At 42.2% G+C, this 21,507-nt stretch overlaps 1 protein-coding gene across 4 annotated transcripts in view; it reads left to right on the top strand.

The window, feature by feature from the left end:
• LOC308383896 (ephrin type-A receptor 3-like) overlaps positions 1-21,507 on the top strand; it is a 90,712-nt gene that overhangs the window by 8,747 nt on the left and 60,458 nt on the right. For 3 of the 4 annotated variants that reach the window (XM_080862102.1, XM_080862101.1, XM_080862100.1), the window contains exons 2-5: positions 5,255-5,319; positions 11,723-11,923; positions 13,071-13,178; positions 13,294-13,645. In XM_080862102.1, the coding sequence (XP_080718228.1) occupies positions 5,255-5,319; positions 11,723-11,923; positions 13,071-13,178; positions 13,294-13,645 (726 nt within the window). The remainder of the gene's footprint in view (positions 1-5,254; positions 5,320-11,722; positions 11,924-13,070; positions 13,179-13,293; positions 13,646-21,507) is intronic. The other variant, XM_080862103.1, reaches the window with a different exon arrangement.

Genomic DNA, 21,507 nt, shown 5'->3' with positions numbered 1-21,507 from the left:
GTAACAGTTATTACCCCTTTATAATATAGCTACACGACTACTGATTATGGAAGTTTTCTACCTGCAAAAACACTATCATTCAGTCATGTGGGAAATAGCTAAGGCAGACTATATATAAAAGATGGAATTAGTCAGTTTACTGTTGGTGCTAGGACCATACTGTTTGTTTGATTGCTTGTTTTTTAAGCCTGTGATGATCATATTGGAACTGGCTGATTTTATGCAAAATTCTAAAAACTTCATTCAAGTGCAGCCGCTGCTTGCTTAAGCTTCGCAGCATCTCATTTATCTCCCTTTAGATTTTTTCTGAATTTGCAATTGAATTTATCAGGTATGTTTGAATTTGCAAGTTGTGATTAACATTTTTATTGTAACACAAAACAGAAGCATAAAAGCCGGGGTTTTATATTTATAGAAGGAGAAGACAGTGAGATATCAGCATATTTAATGTAGTGTCAGCAGGACTCTTCAGGATCCACTAAGCCTACTCGTTTCAGTTTAATATGATGTGTTCTGAGTTGAAAAGGATCTTATAAACTCTTTATGTAGTCACATATTGTCCTGTAGATTGAGTCTGTGTGGTGGTCTTATTTTGCAGTCCCTCTCTTTGTGGCACTGGCACAGTCTTAAGGTGTGTGTGTGTGTGTGTGTGTGTGTGTAAGCATCCTGGTCTCTTTGTGCACCAGTCTGGCTGTTGGCAGTGCTGTTTGATTCTTGGCAGGTGGATCACAGCTTCTTGCAGCCCAGCTGAAGCGGTGGATACCATCCAGTGAGCGAGCGGTCAAGAGACCTAAAAAGACAGCGGATAAGAAAGAGAGAGGAAGACAGAGAGAGACAGACACCACAGAGGGAGGAAGCGGGAGTGTGAAGGAAAAATAGACAGACACAGAAGGCGATGAAGAGACAAAGAAACAGAAAAAAAAAGTTTTGCACATTCTCCGCATTGTTCTATAAGTAGTTGCAGTTTCAGTGTTTTACTGCTTTTGTACAGGAATTTCTAATTCACAAATTCACACCCTCCACCCCCACCTCCTCCTCATCTTTCACTCTCAGAATGTAAACCTCACAGTCTGGTGTTGAAAATCAATACGACAGCTTGTTTCTCTGTAACAAAACAACTCTCACAGTAATCGGGTCACATGTGCACAACTACGGATCTGTGCACTTGTGTCCTCTGACAAAGGCCTCAGGCAATTAAAGTAATGTTTGGGTGTCCGTGAGCGAAATTGTTGGGTCCCCCGGAAGGCGTATTGTTAGCCAGAAAGGTTGGGAAAAACCTTCTTAGTAGATGTCTCTTTGCTTTCACATGGTCTCTCCACACTTGGAAGATGTTCAGCTGTCATGTTTAGATGCTCACAGCCTGAAGATTGCCTGTGCATGTTTGTGTGTGTATGTTTGTGTGTGTGTGTGAGAGAGACCAGTCATTAGATCAAATATGAACCTGGTCTGAGTGACTGAGTGATGAGCTTTGAGTTTTTATTCTGGGCCAAGGCAGGTCTTGACCAGGCTTAGATTTCACACTCACACACAATTCAGGCAATTTCCCCTGAGAAGGGGAAGAAGAGATAAAATGAGACATGATGAAAGTGTTTAGATAGACTGAGGTGTGGCCTTGTGTTTGTTTGGGGAAGACTGGAATGTATTTACATAATTTCTCTGCATCTTTGTCTTTGACACATGTCACGTACAGATACACAGCCATGCATACAGTATAGTCTGTACATGCTGGCTGTGTCAGCAGCCAGGAAACTATACCTAATACATTATTGATGTGTCCAGTCAATGATTACAAGTGATAAGAGGTATTGACAGGTGTTGGGAGAAAAGAAAAAGTGTTGATCTGTAGGTTTATGTGGTTGTGTTTTCCCAGTGGGCTGCAAAATGGCTTTAAAGTAGGTCTATGTATTGACCTAGTAATGCTTTAGCTGACTAGACAACAATAAGACATATTTTGCTATAATGAGAAAAAAGCAGCAAGTACAAAAAACAAACAAAATTTAAAAAAAATTCACATGTTTGAGACAAAATCTAAATTGGACATAAAAAAGGATTAGTTACTTCGGATATTTACAAAGACAGAACATTTCAAGAAGTTGGATTTAATGATGTTTGCTACCTGCAATTTAATGCTAACTGCTAATACCAAAAATGCATATCATTTTTTGTGCTTGAAATAAACAGATTCTGGCTGTGTTTAGAAAATAGTGCAACTTGTTCGTTTTAAGTTGCCTGTAAAACGAACCAACACTATGAGCACTGTTTGGATATTGTGCTTATATGCTATATAAATCTGGCCCCTAAGATGTTAACTGGTAAGTTTTAGCATTTAGCTGTTTGCTAGGCTAGGCTAATTCCATACACTAGAATAATAAAAGTGTCTTAAACCTGCTGCCTTTTTCAAGGTCACCAGGTTATGGAAGTTTGCTTCAACCTTTAAAACTATTATTCAAGGGTCATTATCTCACAATTTCAAACTACATATCTCAAAAGTTTGACTTAATAATGCTAACTTTTAAGAAAAAAACTCAAAATTTGGATAATGACATGAACTTTAACTTATCTGTGGCAGAATCAAGTTTTAGACTAGGGAGCTTTTACAGGACAGTTTGGCTGTCAAATTCCACAAATTTCAGGTATATATTCCACAAAATATTATCAACGTTTTTTATTCAGACAGTTCCTTTGGTCGAAAGCAGTTGAGAAAGAAAATTAATACAAAGTGACCTGTATTTTATCCAGACAAAGTAACTTATTTATAGACAGACACGGTGATTCAGAATTTCAGCTGAGTTAATTTAAAGTTTTAATCTTCCAATCATCTGCACTGTGTTGTGGAGATGAATGGTCTTTTTTGTAATTTGGGTGAATTGACCCTTTATAACTGTCAAAGGTACTCAGTTATACTCTCTGTGAAATACATAAAACGGTACTAAAAGAAGTGAATCACAGAGAATATCACATAATTCATAATTGCTTGTATTTGAAACAGGCAATTTTGCTAAATTCCTTGTTGATAGGAAGCTTTTATCTTCGCGCAGAGATATGAGAGTGTGGGGGAAAATAACGTGTGTGTGTGTGTGTGCGTGGATGTGTGCCTCTTTGTTGGATTCTGAAATCATATATTATTATACTATTATGTCCCATTTCTCTGTGCCACTCCAAAGCCCATGAACTGAGCAAAGCAGTCTAAATGGTCTTTAGTTCCTCTAAATACACCATGGGCTGGAGGCTCCGTCTGACCTTTCGCTGCGCAGCACCTCTCCACCACTGTTTCTGTCTCATCCCTCTCATTTAATCTATCTCTCTCTCACCCCGGCTCCACTGTGCAGCGCCTCTCTCTGCTTCATTATACCATGCGCGCTACTTTCTTTGTGGCTGTTTTCTCACTCGCATACCGCTTTGTGCAAGTGCAAGCAGACACACGCAGATATGTGTGCTATGACACGAGCACAGTGCACATATATATACACGCATTATTACAGCATGACACGCCTCCCTGCTGTCACACAGTGTGCTGAGCTGAGGGGAATGGCTGGGTTTCAGTTAGAGCTGATGAGCAGCATGAGCACAAGAAGAAGAGAAGGGAAGGAAAAGAGGAGGCTGGACCAATTTTACAGTCCCTTTGTTATACCTACTAGCAGTATGGATACACAGAGGCCTTGTAAACAGACACGTTCAGCCCTTTTCAATTGAGCGATTAGCCTCATTTGCATTCAAGAGAGAAAACTTTACAGTAGTTTTTCCAGGTCACTGCCCCTACCTTATAAAAATTGGAGTGAATATGAAAGTGCGCTGCTTAAGAGGGATGCTTCTTGTTTAAATTGTGTCACATCAGCGACTCACACAGCTGATCTTGGATCTGTGGATTGAAAGCATACATTCAAACCTTTTCACAAAGGAAGGATAACCTGTGAAGCACACACAATATGAGAGAGAGAGAAGAAAGAGCAAAGCAGAAGTCTCTGCAGATGGATACTGATTAAATATTGATGGTCAGCAGTGTTGAAGGCTTGATTAGGACCTGAGTGAGCCAAGAATGAACAGTGCCGCTCATCTATAAATGCACTAACAAGTACCACGACCATATATCTGTGGTATTAGCAATTTGGCGATACATTGGTATCAGCCAGTATCAGCATTTATAACAGCTGATAAATGAAAATTAAAAACATAAAGAAGAGACACCCTTCAACCATGTTATGAGCATTGATGTTGCATACTTTGCCTGCAAGAGGGCATGCTGCAACTTCTCTGCAAGTCTGGAAGAGTTTGGCACCGCATAAAAGAGCAATCCATGAAATGTTGTGCCATATTTTCTTAACAGGAACTCCTAAACAACTGCACATTACAAATGTCAGGGAAATCTGCAGGAACGTGTCTAGAAGAAACAAAGATATGATAAAAATGTATCAGACTTTGAAATAATTAAATATCAGTATGAGCCTTAAAAGTCCTATATCGCTCAGGCTCTACTAACAAGTGATAAACACACACAGGTGCAGAACCGTGCTGTGCAATCTAAACAGGTTTTCATTGTGCCTCCCATAGGTCAGCCTGCCACAGCGTCTTCTCACTTTTCACTCTCACCTTCCTGCATCCCCCCTCTACTTCCTCTTGTTATGCAGAGACCACACACTGGAAACAGCACGTTGAATTCAGAGTAAACCAGACATGCACACGTCTTCAATCAACAACAAATGTACTTAAAATAATGCATCAAAAGGCAAACAGATTATTATTGTACTATTCCTGCACTTAACAGCACAATAATCTCCTTCTAGCCACCGACTGAACTGAAGTGAGCCTTAAAAAATATATATAACATGTAACCAGCATTTTCGTCTGACTACTCACTATATTGTCTGAAGCCAATTTCAACTGTAAATACAGTCTTTCTTACGGCTTCATTGAATGACTTTGTGTCCCCTTGAACTGGAACAGCTGCAGCGCAACCACAGTAATCTTGGAGTTAAAATTATAGGTTCACCAGTGCTTCTGATTCCATTGCTGGTGTACTCCAACACAACAAAAGATGCCCTTGTGGAACACATTTTGAAAGTGTCTTTGTGGAAAACTTACAATGCGACATAATGTTATGTTATACATTCAAGAGAGAAACATGCCGCACCATGTCTGGAAAACATCAGTCGTTCTTTAAGGAGGCAGGGATCAACAAATGCCACAAAAATGTCCTGTATGTGTCTGTTAACATTTTCTCTTTTTTTTTTTTTTTATCTTCCTTGTGTTGTCACAGTTACTTTGCTGGACTCAATGTCAGCTTTGGCCGACCTGGGCTGGGAGGCTTATCCTAATGAGGGGGTGAGTACCTGCAGTGTGCAACACACACACACATAGATATATATGATCTGGCACAAAATAAGATGTTATGTTGGCTTGCATTATTTCAGGGGAAGAGGTAAGGACTCAAAGCTATCAGGAGGACTGGAGTGTGTGTTTTAGAGAGCACTGGGTTCATAAGCAGTCCTTGCTAAATCGGGAGTTTTCAGTGGGAATTTACAAATTATTTCTGCTACGCTGAAATTGCTGTGGTGCTGGAGCCTGCATTTATTACAGGCTGCAATTTTTGGGATGGAGTGAAGGGACACGATGGGGGGAGTAAATATTCCTACATAAGAGGAGATGGCATATGCATCCTAGTGTTTCTGCATTGTGTACATGTGCTTGCAGGGTGGGTGTGTTGCATAACTAGACTTTCTTGGTCATGGGGGACCACGGGAGTTTGGAGTGCAGCTATCATGAATCAGAGCAGTGAGAAGAGGAAGAGCATATAGAGGAAGAATGAAGAAGTGCATTCAATAGAGCGGATTCTGTATGTCACTGTAGTGCAGGGGCTGTTGAATGGCACTGAATTAATTCTATTTCCTCTTGAGTCACACTTCTCTCTCGCTCGTCTTCCCTCTCCACTATTCAGCATCAGTGTGTTAAATTGCAGGATGCCACACGCGGTTTCATGGTTGTGTGAAGTGGAGAGGCAGCTGATGTGTGCAGAGCCAGGCAAAGTTGTTTTCTCAGGCAATCAAGGGTATCGAGTTCGCTTAATTGAAATGCTCTTATTGTGCGGTCATATTGTAGATGTTTGTGAATGTTTTTATTTTTTCTGCGGTCCCTGCAGAAAGAGCAGAATGTGTTCCATCTGTGGCTAAACTAAGCAGGTCAATCTAATTTAAGTTACTTTTATTGAATATGTAGTTCAGGTTGGGGTGAACACGTGTTGTTAGTTTACCCTCAAAGAAATGTGTTGGCTGGAAAGTGAAGCGTACCCCATCCTGAATATCTTTTTTTCATGGACTGTCAGATGGGGAGACGCTGGTCTCCACACAATACCTCTGTGAAATAAATACTATAAATATAGCCTCCTTTTATCCACCCGAGACTTTGCAAAAATAAAAGTGTTTAGAGTCTTTACTTTTTATCTGCTTCTTTAATCAGATCACGGAAATTAGTTTGTAAAATCTTTTGCTTTCATTGCCCATCTCATGCTGTCGTTTGATACACAGAGCCGACGTTATCTCCCACCTGGATCGCTCTTTTTCATCTGGTAATTTAAGAAAATATACAAGTTTCTACAGTGAGCTATGATGTTGCCACAAAAATAAAAATCGATTCTTTATTGACGTTTGAGGGTAATCAGGTACAGAGCAAATAAAAGGGAGTGCAACTGAAGGACTCCTCAAAAATTAAAAAACTTGAGACTTGCAAAGCGTAACCACTATAAATCACCCGAAATTCAACAGTTTAGTTGTGGCAAACTTTTATAATTGATAAAAGTAATTTTATTTGAAGCCTCTGCCTCACATTACTTTTCATCCCACTTTGTACTTATCCGCTTAAGCACTAAGCAAATGAGCTTGAAGCATAACTCATATCAGCTCTTTATGATTTTGTTTTTTGTTACTTCTTTTAATCGGTTTTCTGTTTTTTCTTAATTTGTTTGGTTGAGAAAAACTTTTAAGGCAGGCCATGGGCAAAATTACTACTTTAAACCTTTTAGTCCAAAGTTTTACAGTTGCTGAATCTTTACTTTTCTATTTCATTGTGATGGTCCTTGGAGTAAAAAATGCATTTACCTTGCCACCTATCCTCAGGGAAACCAATACGCCAGCACTGTTTAAGTCTTCACAGTAGCTCCTGGCACAGTTTGGCCTTCTACTGGAAGTTTATTCTTTTTTTTTTTTTTTTTTTTTTTTTTTTTTTTTTTTTTTGTGGCCTGTCCCGTTTGGCTCTTTTGCCATCAGAATTGTTGTCTAAAGGCAAAGAAAGATGCCCAACGGATTTACTTTACCAAACTGACCATCCCAGCCTTGCCGTAATGGTCCATTTGATTCACCTTTTATTGTTTATTTTATTTTCACTTACTGAATACGGGACAGACTTGACTGGGGGAAAGAAGGGGAGAAAGAAAGAGGGAAAGAGAAACAGCTGAGAAGAGGGACGGGGGAGAAGGGCAAAAGACAAAAACCAACAGAACGGGCAGAGAAAAAAAAATGCATATATCAGTCACCTGGATCACCTGCTGAGAAAGAAAAAAGAAAGCAAGCAGAAGAGAACAAGAGTAATAGAATAAACAACATCACAATGATATATGGGAATATGACAGTAAATACTAAATGTTAAACATTATTGTGCAGCACATAAGATCAACAGAACACAGTGTGCTTTGAGGTAGGAGCCAAAAAGGGTGTAGTTTGTGGGTGTGATCACCCGTGTGTACACCTGTGAGCATGGACGCGCTTGCTTTTTGTTTTTTAAAAGGTTCCTTCATGTAATAATCTGCTAGAGGGTGTGGGGGGGCCACAGCCCCGTCCTCCAGGGCGTGAAGCAGGTGTGGAGGAGATCAAAACTCCAGACATCCAGAGGCCCCCAGAACACAAGAGACCAAGGAAGACCAACAGAGGGGCAGCTGCGCCACTGTCCCGGAAAGAGCTGAGGAGAGTCCCAGATGAGGGCTCACTCAGCAGCCGCGGAGCAGAAGCCAGGGGGAGTTGCAGTGACGCGCCCGTGAGCTCCGCCGGCAGCCAGCCGTGCCTGAGTGACCGAGCCCCAGGCCGAGAGGCCGGGGGCACCCCACCTCCGAAGTGGCCCGAGCGAGCCCCAGGCTCCAGGCCCCGATAAGCGGCCGCCAAGGAGTGAGCCGGTGTGTACCTGGACGCCCATCCCCGGACACAAAGAACCACCAACGCACCGATGTCTGAGGGGGTCCGCCACTGGCAGGGGAAGTGGTGGTAGGGGGAGATAGGCCTCCAAACCTTGGAGGGCCTGAGATGTCCCCAGAGAGGTGGCGCCTGACACCCAACCTGACATATAGAAGTTTATTCTTACAAGATCCAATAAAGCTAAAAATTTCTTGCCACAAGAGCTTACTGCTTGCAATTTCTGCACAATTCAAGTCATGGACTGTATCTCTATTTGTAAAACTGCAAACTATCTATTTAATTTTCAGCTGGTGGCATTCAACATAAAAAAAAAACAGTATAGAGACCAACAAGGGCTGCCAATCGTGCTGGCAAAAGTGCTGTTTGTTTATGATGATTCTGCATATGTCTAAAAATGAATGTCGTAAAGATTTACTAACTTGTGTAGAAGAGAAGTAATAGAGCGATAAGAGACTCAGAGAGGAGAGAAAATGTGTTAGGGTGGTGAGAATGCCTTGTGTTTTATATCAGGGGGATTATCTAGTTGACCTTTAAGCTTTAAACCTGAGGATTATTCTCAGTGAGAGGCAATTCCCACCAATATCAGGCCAATGTCTACCTGAATTAGTCCAAAATCACACTTGACCCTCACGGGTCACGCTTAATCCGAGCCGTGCAGGGCCGGATGTGGCTGAGACTGAGTGGAGCGACCCATTTATGTCACCACAAAGCAGTGAGGGACACAAAACAGATATGTCTTAATGATGTTTGAAAATGGGAGGCCCAACTGCCTCTCGGCTTCCCCAGAGGCTCCCCAGCCCTCACTGGTCCCCTGACATAAATTCTCAACTTTTTATCCCCTACCCTGTCATTTGTCTTTCTTTTTTTTTTCTCCCCCTCGCTAAGCCAGAGCTTGTTCCAGAGTTTGGCGGCCAATTATGTCCTCATAGGTGTACCCATCAGATGATTGCAGAAGGAGGGATGTTATGTTAAGCCGGTGAATGCTTGAATCTAAACGCTGAGCCGACGTCTCTGCTTCACTTCAAAGCAATCAAGCTGGCTCTGCGCTGATTGGCCGAGGTGATTAAGAGTTCAGGGAGGAGGGTTTCAATTTGAGCCAACAAAGCCCTGGCAATAGTTATAAGTTGTGTGTGCATGTGTGTTTGTGTTTGTGCACTTGCGTCTTAAACAAGAAAGCTGAAGCCCTTGAGCCTATCCCAACGTTTCCTCAGTTGTATTTTTAGGAGACTTTCTCTCAGTTGTGTGACGTATCTGTATCATTAGCAAATTAGCAAAGCCCGGTTGTTCTCAACTTCCTAAGCACACCTGCGTCTCACACCCGGCAGAAGTGACAACGAGCAGACTTTGCGAGCAGGGAAATAAGTTGCTCAACAGGAAGTGGCAGCAATCCAGCCACTCCAATCTCTGCCTACAAAGAAATAAACAAAGACATTATAAAGCCCTTTTTATCCCTCAATGACTATTCCCATAAATGCTTTAATCACCCCTCCCCGGGGACTCAGCTTTGTGTATTTGTGTGGGTGGGTATGTGTGACCGTCCTGTGATGTCCGACTGGTCTCCGCTCTGCACAGATGGATCTATTTAGCTGCCAGTCGTGCCTGTTATTTACCAACATTCATTCCTCTCTCTCTCTCTTTCTCTCACTGTGTTTCTTCATTTTTTTTCCTCCCTCGGTCTTACGTTTTTGTTCTTTCAGTTGAATCGAGTGCAGCTGATCACAGCGAGTCTCAGCCGCTGCGTTTGTAAAATCGTCGAGCTGTAATACGTCCTTTATGCTGTGTATAATCTCCAACTCTTAACTGCCTGTCAGGGACATTTGTGTCAGCTGACTGTAGCATCTTAAATAATCCTCTGCTTCTTCTTTTTCTTCTTATTCTCTTGTTTTCTTCTTCTTCTTCGAATTTCTCTGTCTGTTGAAGTACTGTTAAGGTCAGGATCAAGAGAGAGCTGGTTTTGTTCAAGCTCCAATTCATACACAGTAGAAGAGGCTGTGGAGATTAAAAGCATCTGAGCGCACAGGAGAGCTGGCGAGTGAGCGCAAATGTGTGTGAGAATGTGTGTTTTTATGTGGCTCTGTTTTAGTGCTCAGGACTTCGAGGTGAAATGCGTCAGGCTTTTGCCGGGTTGTTGGGCTGTCACATCAGATTAACCTCAAGAATTCAACCTCAGCTTGGACTTCGCTTGTCTGAAAGTTTCTCTCTGCATTTTTGCTGCTTACTCGGCTCTTTCCTTGCCCGTCTCTTCTTTATTTCTCTGGACTTTTGGGACATGTCAGAGATAATTGGTGTTTACCTTGGTGGGTCGTGGTCTGGGTCCACTGTTGTTTGATTTTGCACAGGTTAGCGTATATGTGTATACTGTAGTACGGTGGGTAACTAGAACATGTAAGTAACTCTGTGCTCGTCACTCTGGAGCTTAAAGGCTTCAGCCTTAAGATGATGACAGGAGCTCAGAACAAAGATGGTGGTCTCTTCAGTCCTAGCCACAAACTAGAGCCTATCCTGTGTGTGTGTGTGTGTGTGTGTGTGTGTGTGTGTGTGTGTGTGTGTGTGTGTGTGTGTGTGTGTGTGTGTGTCAAAGAAAATTGAGTTAGCGTCCTCTTGAATGGATCAGATATCTTCCTTTTCTTTAAGGAATAAAAATGTTCTTTTTCTTTGTGTGTCTGTCTGAGAGTGGTATACGCATGTGGGTGCTTGTCTATGTGTGAGTAGATAGAAATGTTTTCCTGCTCATGCGAGAAGTGTTCTCAATTACAGCCGTAGTCAGAAGTGGAAACAGATGGTAGTGGATGATGGGAGACAAAGTAGCTCTGTCCTACCTACTCCTTCTTTCTCTCCTTCTCTGTCTTTCTCTCTCTCTCTCTCTGCACGTCTCACACACACGTCTACCTCTTAAGCGTTAAATCGCCCGTTCACTTCAGGAAAAACATACCCACTTTGCGAACACGTGCAGCATAGACAAAGACAGTCCTTCAGTGATCTTGACACACATCATCACTCATAGTCACCCATACATGAAAACAGAACTTGCAGAGCAGTGTTGCTTTGCACTAAACCACAGTTCATTGAACTTAGACCCAGTTTCCCTGTAACCAGTATTTAAAACTGAGATCCTCTTTGTCCATGCGCTAACGATGAAAGGGAGTGGTGCTGTTGTCAGCCTGGGCCCAGTGCCGCTGAGCGTCACCCTGACTCAGTTTCACGTTCCCTTGCTCTTTGATTTGAAATTTATGTTTTAGTTAAAGAGATTTCCCCTTTAACACAAATACTTCTCAGCAGCCCTCATCACTTCTCTTTTCCTTCCTCCATCCCCTCATCACTCATCCACTTACTCCCCCTTTCACTCTCTCTTCCTTTTTTCTTCCCTCCCTCTTCTTTGCAGCTTCATGCAATCTTTCTCCTTTTACCCTAATTCTTTCTTTGCCCCCAAGCTAAATAATGGAATTATTTTAATATGCAATGTCCCAAATATGCTTGAAAAAGCTAAACTAGCAAATGAAAACATCATTATAAATCATCTCTATTTACCTCCTGTTTCTTATTCTCAGTGGGAGGAGATCAGTGTCATGGATGAGAGGAATACCCCGATGAGGACCTACCAGGTGTGTAACGTCATGGAAGCCAACCAAAACAACTGGCTGAGAACGCGCCACATCAGCCGGGAAGAAGCGCAGCGCGTCCACATTGAGATCAAATTCACCCTAAGAGACTGTAACAGTCTACCCGGGGTCCCTGGTACCTGCAAAGAGGTTTGCATCACACAAGCATAATGCACAAGCAAGCTTCATAAACACATGATCAGCATGTGGGCTTTTCGGTTAGATAACAAATGCCGATGCAGCTGGTGTGTGTGTTTGTGTTTAAGGCCTCCTGTTGCATTTATTCCGCTCGTTTGCCCACTCGTCCTGAGCAAAACATTGAGTGTTGATAGGCTCCGTGGCTTCTGCTGTGTAGCTGTCTGCTCTTTGAAATATTTTTGGTGTGACGTAAGAAGAAAAAAGAATACATTTCCTTAGTGGTTTTTTTTTTTTTTTTTTAGATCAATAGCACACGGGTAAGTTATATTTCAAGTTGAGTGGTTTTTTGTTTGCAGTTGTTTGCACTCCCGCAGAATATTCTCTGACTATCCACTGTGCTCGGCAGCTTTTGCAGCATCTTCTTTAACTCCTCAAATGTGTGACTTAGTAGATACATCTTAATTAGACCACTAAGTAGATCATTTACAAATTAGACACATTAAATGCAGTTTATTTATTGCTGTGCTGTGAATTGTATGAATGGAAGCACATTTAAGGCATATTTAAGACCATCGCCTCACCATTCTGTGTGTTTCCTGTTCTTATATGAAGGTTGTTAACATGTGTATTATCAACAGGTCTGTCAAAAGGAGGTGTGTGTAATCTAGTTACTGTAATGTAGTTAAAAAATACAAAATAACTTATTTTTCATCCGTTTCCAGTCAGAATACTAAACACAAACAGGGAAACACAGAAAAATAACACGAAGCAATAGCTGGAGAATAAATCAAAGTTTATTCTACAGGCTTTTTTCGTTCTTTTTATTAATCTTTTTCCCGCCCTCCATTCTCTTATAACACTGCTCTGTTCTGTATACATTTCAATTCGTCTGTCCCTTATATGCCTTTCAGTCTTACTACATCTCCAGAATAAATAATGGGCTTAATGTGACAGTTTAGAGCTGCGCTCTCATGAAGCTGCAGACAGCGTTGCTGACTTTCAATCCAGACAGATGCACTGAGATACGGAGACAAGCTGCTGAAGAGCTGCAGAACAGTGGATGGCTTGTTAAAATTTCACATTGGATGGACCCGCTCATACTTTTTATCTGTCTCGGTTAACTGTGCGTCGTTCTGATGGATGCTGTTTGTTTTTGCAGACATTCAACATGTACTACTATGAGTCCAACAATGCAAACCTGTGGTTTATCAAGGAAAGTCAGTACATCAAAATTGACACTATTGCTGCAGATGAGAGCTTTACACAGGTATGGATACTCGCACAGAGAGAGCATAAGAACACTTTCAATTGCTTTCAGTTTGCTAAAGATTGCATTATCCCATTCACCAAACTCACATGTAAAATATATCTTTTGTTCACAGGTGGACGTTGGCGACCGTGTCATGAAGCTAAACACGGAAGTGCGGACCATCAACAACTTGAGTAAAAAGGGTTTCTACTTGGCCTTCCAGGACCTGGGCGCCTGCATTGCTCTGGTCTCCGTGAGGGTCTTCTACAAGAAATGTCCACTCACTGTGCTAAATTTGGCCCAGTTTCCTGACACAATAACGGGTGGAGAAACGGCACTGGTTGAGGTGCACGGTGTGTGTGTGAACGCCTCTGAGGAGTTTGAGCCTCCCAAGATGTACTGCAGTGCAGACGGCGGATGGCTGGTTCCCATCGGGAGGTGTGTGTGCAAACCAGGCTTCGAAGAGAACAAGGACATGTGCCAACGTGAGTGGGGCTGGGGTCCTCAGGCATGTAGGGGACAGAATGTAAGCGTGCAAGTGTTTGTGCATTTGTGTGGGAGAGACAGACAGAGACAGGACAAATGAGGAAAAAGTGAGGTGCTGACATGTTTTGGTGATTAATTCAATTCAGTTCAATTCAAGTAATTTTTATTTATATAGCAGCAAATCACGACAAAGTTTCCTTAGGGTGCTTTATATTGTAAAGTACAAGACCATACAATAATACAAAGAACACCCCGACACTCAGATGACCTCTATGTGCAAGCGCTTTGGCGACAGAGGGAATGAAAAAAAAACTCCCTTTTAGCAGAAAGACACTTCCAGCTGAACCAGCCTCATGGAGGGGCACCTCTGCCATTGGCTGTGAGTGGAGGAAGACAGGACAAAGACACACTGTGGAAGACAGACAGAGATTAATAATAACTAATGATTAAATGCAGAGAGATGTGTCTGTCTCCCGAATCCAAACTGGGAGCTGTTCCACAGAAGAGGAGCCTGAAAGCTGAAGGCTCTGCCTCCCGTTCTACTTTTAAATACTCTAGGAATAACAAGTAAGCCTGCAGTCTATGAGTGAAGTGCTCTGATGGGGGTGATACGGTACTATGAGGTCTTTAAGATAAGATGGGGCCTGATTATTCAAAACCTTGTAAACAATGAGAATTCTAAATTTAAAAGAGAGTCGATAAAGAAAAGCCAGTTTGGTAGAAATATGCTCTCTTTCTAGTCCCTGTCTGCACTCTCGCTGCACCATTTTGCTGCTACTTTCAGTACCAACTTTTTTGAGACACGCTGCTGCCATCAAATTCAAAATAAGCTCATGTTTTTCCCAAAACACTGAAGTATCTCACTTTCAAAGGTTGTACTGTGAGTAGTTTTAAAAGATTTACAGTTTATTTTATTGTTTTGATTCACATTTTTCACAGTGTCCCCACTTTTTTGGAAGTGGTGTTGTGTATAAAAGTGTGTACATATCTATGTGGCTGCCTCTGCGTGCAGATACACTGTAGTGAATTTTGCAGTGACACAGAGGATGGAATGACAATGACTCTATGTATTTAGGTTAGGGACACACTCTGTGTGAATGTGGTTTTTTTTTAACTGCGTGTGTGTGTGTGTCATCCCTCCCAGTACAGTGAAAACAGCTTTTGTAGAGGAAAGAGTAGAAGTTGCTTTAAGGCATCTCCTCTTTTGTGTGTGTGTGTGTGTGAGTGTGTGTGTCTGACAGAGCTGAACGTCTCATTTTCCCTTCTCAAGTAGAGGCGAGCAGTATGAGTGTGTGTGAGAAACTGCTTATTGATGTGTGTTGTGTTGCAGGAGGGGAGGAAAAGGTATGCCTTAGGAAGCAGATTATTGAGTTGTAAAACTCCCCAGATGGTGTGTGCAGCATGTGTGAGTTTGTGTGTACATACTGTGCATGCATGCGTTTGAGTGAGCAAGCTGTATTAAGCTCATGCTGTCACCTGTCCCTACGGGCTCACTTCCTCGCCGAAAAGAAAATGGAATCGTAGATATTCATCACTGCAGACTTGAAATCGGTGCGCATAATGCAATTTCAGTTGTTTGGGAGAAGCAGCAGCCAAGACGCCCAGAAAACTTGGCAGTTGGGCCTTAGAGACAAGTGAATAAGAACAAGCTGTACTCTGCAGTTTGCAGACTGGTAATGTGCGCAGATTGTGGCAGAACTCGAGCTGCATCTCAATCATGAAACGCAGACTGTTGAGCTACATGCCTGTCTTGTAAACGTACACACTGTAGTTATTTGACAGGTGAGCTAGCTGGCAGATGTTTACACTACGCAGGTCTTTGTCACAGTACTAAAAACTATTTAAAGTCAGTCTGACACAGCAGGGTGCTTGACCTCAGTGATCTCCATGACCTCGTCGGCCAGATTCTTGACTCTTCTCACTCCAGAGAGAATAAATAGAGTAATAAAGGAGCATTTAACAAGCTGGCTTAAACTCTAAAATCTAAACAGTCTAGCTTTTGTGTGCGCACGTATGTGTGTGTGCTGCAGTTGCGTGCAAAGGTAATGATGGAGTCTTATTGACAGTCTGAGGTCACATGTCAGGAATATATATACGGCCCATGTCTAATAGGTTAGGGTCACCAGAGCTGCAGGGAAAACAGGTGTCCACTGCGTTCAACATGGGAAGGAAAGCCAGGTTTCTGTATTCAGTTCATATGTAATAGTTATTCTGGGAACAAAAATAAACAAATAAATAAACATTTTCAATAGATTTTAATTCCTTTGTGGTGAATTGGATCTTCCCTCCCGCAGGGATGTCTGCGCCACCTACTCGGTATTAGGAAAAACATTTTTTGTAGGATCATGGGAAGGATTTGCATAGCAATGAAATTTCCTCATACAGCAGGAGAATTCGCTGTCCCACCAGTGTCAGCCAAACATATCAGCCAAACATAATAATGCCAAAAATTCACTCCCTGGAAACCGTCTTTCTTTTGTTTTAAATAACTTTGTGCCTGTGCTGCGTTTGCATGAACATGCTTCTATTTTCATACTATCACCTTACCTTGTCAGAATTCACTTAGCCAGCTAATGCAGCTGCATCCGTAATCAGCCTCATTTTAGCAAGCGGATTCACAAAAGACATGAGAGGACACACAACAAAAAAAAAGTACATCAACTCAGTACATTGCACTTTAATGTGTTCCTGAGAGAACAACAGCCAGGCTTTTAAAGGGTCCTCTCAGCGCTCTGCATCAGCTCCACACAAAAGGTTCCTGGCCTGAAACAGTCTGGAGGTCTGGAGGTCTTCCATAGGGAAAACACACTCTGCTAATGCATTTAAATCATCCGCTCACGTTTGCTGTCACACAAAGAGATGAAGAGGTGAGGTTCGGGGGGAGAGCTTCAGGAGGGCATTTTGTAATTGTCATTGTAGCACAAGTGAGCGAGCCATTTAATGGATGTCTTCAATTCTCTCCTTCCTTCTTGTTCCTTTTCTGTGCTTGTTTTTTTTTCTTTTCTACCATTTAGCACCTTTGACATTCACCGTTATCGTCCTGTGTTCTCTGTGAATCTTTTCCTTGTCTTTGGCTTCTCTTTCTCTCTCTCTGTCATTCTTTCCCTCTGCCTTCCTTTCTCTCTGTTTTTCTGTCTTTTCTTTCTCACGGTGCAAAGCGCTAATGGAATCATTACTAGCCCCTCTGTGTTAGACAACCACCAGGCACCTCCAATTACAGCTTTTTTTCACAATTTCTGTCTCTTTCCCCTCCCCTTGTCGATTTTCTAACCATTTTTGTGATGTCTCCTTCTATTATGGGACTGTTCTCCACCTCTCGTTTTCGACAAGCCACCCATTTTGCTCCCCACCCGCCTCCTCTGCCATTGTCTTCTTTTTTTTTTCCACCTCACCATTTTTCTTTCTGTCTCACTTCTCCTCCTAGCAGCCCTTATCTCCTCTGTCTGCACTTGTTAAACATTTATAGATCATGGGTTCATCTTTCTCGTCTTCCCTTTTCCAACCCAATGCTTCCCGTTCCCTGGAGAGAGTGTGAAACTAAGTGTGTTTAAATGTATGGATATGTGTGTTTTGATCTTGTTAACCGAGGGCACTGTGCTAGATTTAATCCGGCGGGTTGTTTCATGACATATAAGGGGAAATACATTGTCCAGGATAAACAGCACACATATCAACAGACTGTGGAATAGGATACAGTGGTATTCATGAGAAATGTGGTCTTAATTTTGAATAACATAAGCAAAAACAAACCACGAGGTTGAGATGTAAACAGTCTTCTATCATCTTGATATATTTTTACTGAGTTATCATAATTAATGCGACAGTGATGATATATGACTCCATGTTCTTCTTATTGCCTGGAAATCTCATTAAAGGACCAAAACAAATTAACGGTAATGCTTTTTGGCTTTTGCTAACTTGCCTGTGGCACTCACTCTTATCCAGTCCTATTAAAGACAGTCATTAAAATCAGGGACAAAGATTTATTTGCTTTACTTTTACAGGTCGAATAAATTCTTCTGAGATTTCCTGGAAGTAAACTGTTTAATTCGGTACCTTCACCTTCTATTTCTGAGAAAGACCCAAGAAACAATACTTTTAGAGGTATCAACCTTTCAAAGGAGTTTCTTTCAAAAGTCCCTGGAACATTTTTTGGTTCATAGACTAAAATATTCTATATTGTGATAACCAATATGATGAATTAAAGTTTATTCTTGATTGTTCATTCTTGAAGATGCTGTCTTATACCCCCTCTATTTTTTTTTAATAAGAAACTTATGGGGCTTTTAATATAAAGTTTAAAAACAGAAGGGACCATCTACCAAGAAGGAACTGACTAACCTTTAGTACTGACCTGGATCACCTTCATTAAAAAATTTTGATTCAGGTTCCTGGCTATGGCAGTAGATGCACTCTGGTAATGCCATTAGTTGTGTTTTCAGCCATGCACTAAAAGCAGTGTTACTGCAATGGCCTTTAACTCCTTTGCTCAGTCTCAAGAAATCATACTCATCTGCTTTGTCACTACTGAAGTTGCATAATCACCCTCTCTCTCCTTCTCTCCCTCTGTGTAGCTTTTGCACTACCTTGTCAGTTCAACTCCGTCTCTCTCCACCCCATGCAGAAGCCTCTGTCTGCGTAGCCAAAGCCCCGCTCCTCCACTCCCTCCTCTTTCCTTCTCCTGCTTTCTTTATTCTATGTGCCTTTGTCTCTTGTGCATTCTAGTCCTGCTCGCCCTCTCTGTTTCTGTCTGCCACTGTTTTCTTCTATCCCCTCTATTTTCACTGCATACTCCCTTGCCCTCTCCTGTTGTCTCTGTCTTTCATAGCTAGTAGGGGATGTAGTGAATACTCCTCTCAAACCTCTCCTGCTTTAAGCCCTAGGGGTACATGCTGAAGGGCAGGAGCGTGTGTGGGTGTGTATGTATGTAGCTGTGTCACCTACGTGTGCGCTCGTGTGTTCTGTCCTTCTCTGTGGGTCTGACAGCACCAATTACTGCCTCAGATGTGAAGAGATGGAGGAGACGAATTGAAGGAGGGCAGACACATGTCACCTCAACACAAGTTTTCCTCCCTTCCTCTTCTCTCCTTCTTTCTGAGCTGAAAATAATATGGGTCAGCATCACACGTCTGTCCGTCCACTTGTCTGATAGTCTTTTTTCCCCTTTTTCTTATTCGTTTGCTTTTTTGATGCTGCCATGAAGTAGTTTACAAGAGGAACTTTTCAAAGTAACACCACATTCCTCATACTGATTCCACTCAGCTCTCCTGCTGTTCTTTTCACTTCTCCAATTGGATCGAAACCAAAGCGCGAAATACTGAGGAACGAGACCAATGTGCATCTGATTTGGTGTGAATTATCTGATCGCTTATCACTACAGAGACACTGGGTTGCTACACAGAATATTTTAATAGTTAGACTCATTAATAAAAGAGTATAAACTGTTTAACTTAGCATAAAGACTGAAACTTAATCAAAGTTAATAAAATCCCCTACACGAGCTTCTCAAACTCAACAAATAACTTGTTATATCTCTTAATACACCACTTCAACGTCTAGAGAAGTGAGGTGACAGCCTTTCCCAGGTGTCCTGGGGGTTACAGTGGATGGATGGATGGATGGATGGATGGATGGATGGATGGATGGATGGATGGATGGATGGATGGATGGATGGATGGATGGATGGATGGATGGATGGATGGATGGATTTCTTACAATCATTGCATAAATAAAATAGTGAAACATACAGAGTGTTATGTAGGTGGTTATATGCAAAGATGTTTGTTGTTGGGGCATTTTTGAATGGAGGTAACCATGTTTGGTATCACTGAGGATGCAAAGAGAGCAAAACCGAAATCTTTGCTCGACTGAATCCTACAAACGAAAGCTTTTTTGAAGTGCTTGTAATAAAGACAAATTGTTGTTGATCCAATGACAAATTTGTCCTTTCATACATAGTGTACAAAAGTCAGTCAACGTAGAAATAAAAATCCCCCCGACTCAGGCGTTCAGTGAATCAGACAAATCAGATGTTTGGGGAAACATGGAGATATTCCAAGACTTTTGGACATGCAAAAGTATCAGGAAAATGCATAATGCTCAGAAGCATATTTACAATAGAATTTTACACTTTATATCTCATAAGAGGATTTCAGTCCTCCCTTCATAATGAAAGGTCTAAAGAGGGAGCAGACACAGGGAAAGGCTAATCTTCACACCTATGAAAGAGACTGAGCTTTTGTGTGTGTGCGCATGTGTATGCTGAAAGCTCAGTAGGAAACCTACCTCTTTTTTTTATTCCCTCTACCCTCAACAGCAGAAGAGTGGGTGTGTGTGCATGTGTGAATGGCTAATGTGGACAGTTGAAGCAGTGGGTAAAGCAAGCATTTTATTTTGATCAGATGCAGACTTTTGAAGGTCAAGAGCTCCCTACTGTATGTTATGTCTCACACACATGTACACACACAAACACACACCTCTTATTTCATTGCTGTTCTCATGCTGGCAGCTCAGGGAGCTTGAGAGCATGTAGGTGTGGATAGGAAGGTAGTGGGCGGCTAACAGAAGGATTTAGACAGCTAGTCAGAAGATTTTTGTGTGCATACAGTATATGAAGTGTACGTGTGCACGCTGCTGCAGGCACGGGGGCAGCAAGCTACTGAAGTGTTAGGAAGCAGGGTGTTATTACGATCCAGATGTTCTTAAAGGACAAACGGATACATGTGCCAAGTGGAGGCCAGTTTTCTGTCCTTCTACCTGTCTGTGCGAGTGCGTGCCTTTCTGCTGCACTGGCTGTCTGACTTCCCTGTTCATTTATTTGGTTAATGACAGCCACATTTTCCTTCATTACTCCTTTATTCTCCTTTATCTCCTCTCTCTCACATGTCCCTCCTTAACTCCATCCCTTTTCCCCTCTCCCTCTTTCTCATCTCCTCTCTTTTGTGTTTGAATAAATGACATGAAATCACAAAGGCTTAGGCTCTCGCTATATCCTCCATACACACGTAGTCCCCATCTACATACCCACACAACACTGACCCAGATAATGTCTATTCATGCACAGTCGCAAAGCGCTTCGTCTGCGATGGCTGATCACTCGCCACACATAAGACGAGCTGCCAAATGCCACCTTAACACCAAGGTGGCGTTTGTGCCTTTTGAAGCAACAAAACCAGAGGACACAAAGGTGGCTTTGAAGTGATGGGACATTGTATAGCTGAGTCTGGTGCAGTGGGTTGAACCGTGTGAACAAACCCTAAGAGGAAAAGAGAAAAAGCAGGCCAAGGACTGAGAAACTGTTAACGCATGTTTCAACTCTTCACGTCCTTATTTAGCACTATTCCCCACAGACGGAAGCAGTGAGAGAGAGAGGAGAGGTATAGAGGGGAGAGTGTGTTTCCTTTGGGTACAGTTCCCATTAATTGGCATCTTCCATATGCCGTTGAGTTCCAGTTAGGGATAAACATGTGCGCACTCATGGGAAAGCTCATAATTTTCACATTTCTATGGTCTTGAATCAGTCTCCAGTTTTCTCAGTTTAAAATCAAAGGCGCCTGCATGTAGCCAGTGGGTTTGTTGAACAGGAAGCACAAGAACAGGAAGGCGGCCATTGACCCTTTCCCCTCATCCCTCCCTCTTTCTCTTTCTAGTTTATGGATTACTTCCAGATGTACGATCAGCCTGTCAGGTTGATAGGTCTGGCACTGCACAGGCCTGGTTGTTCAGCTTCATTGTACAGATGTAGTTCAATTCGCTGCTGCTTTTCTATTTATTACAGCTGTACTATTGTTTCACAGCCAGAAGGTAACATTCACAAAGATTCCAAAGGACTTTTCAGCTGCAGCATTAGACGGAACAAAGA

Source organism: Rhamphochromis sp. 'chilingali', assembly GCF_963969265.1.
Source record: "Rhamphochromis sp. 'chilingali' genome assembly, chromosome: 16".
NCBI classification, from domain to species: Eukaryota; Metazoa; Chordata; class Actinopteri; order Cichliformes; family Cichlidae; genus Rhamphochromis; species Rhamphochromis sp. 'chilingali'.
This window is presented reverse-complemented; position numbering and strand designations above follow the sequence as displayed.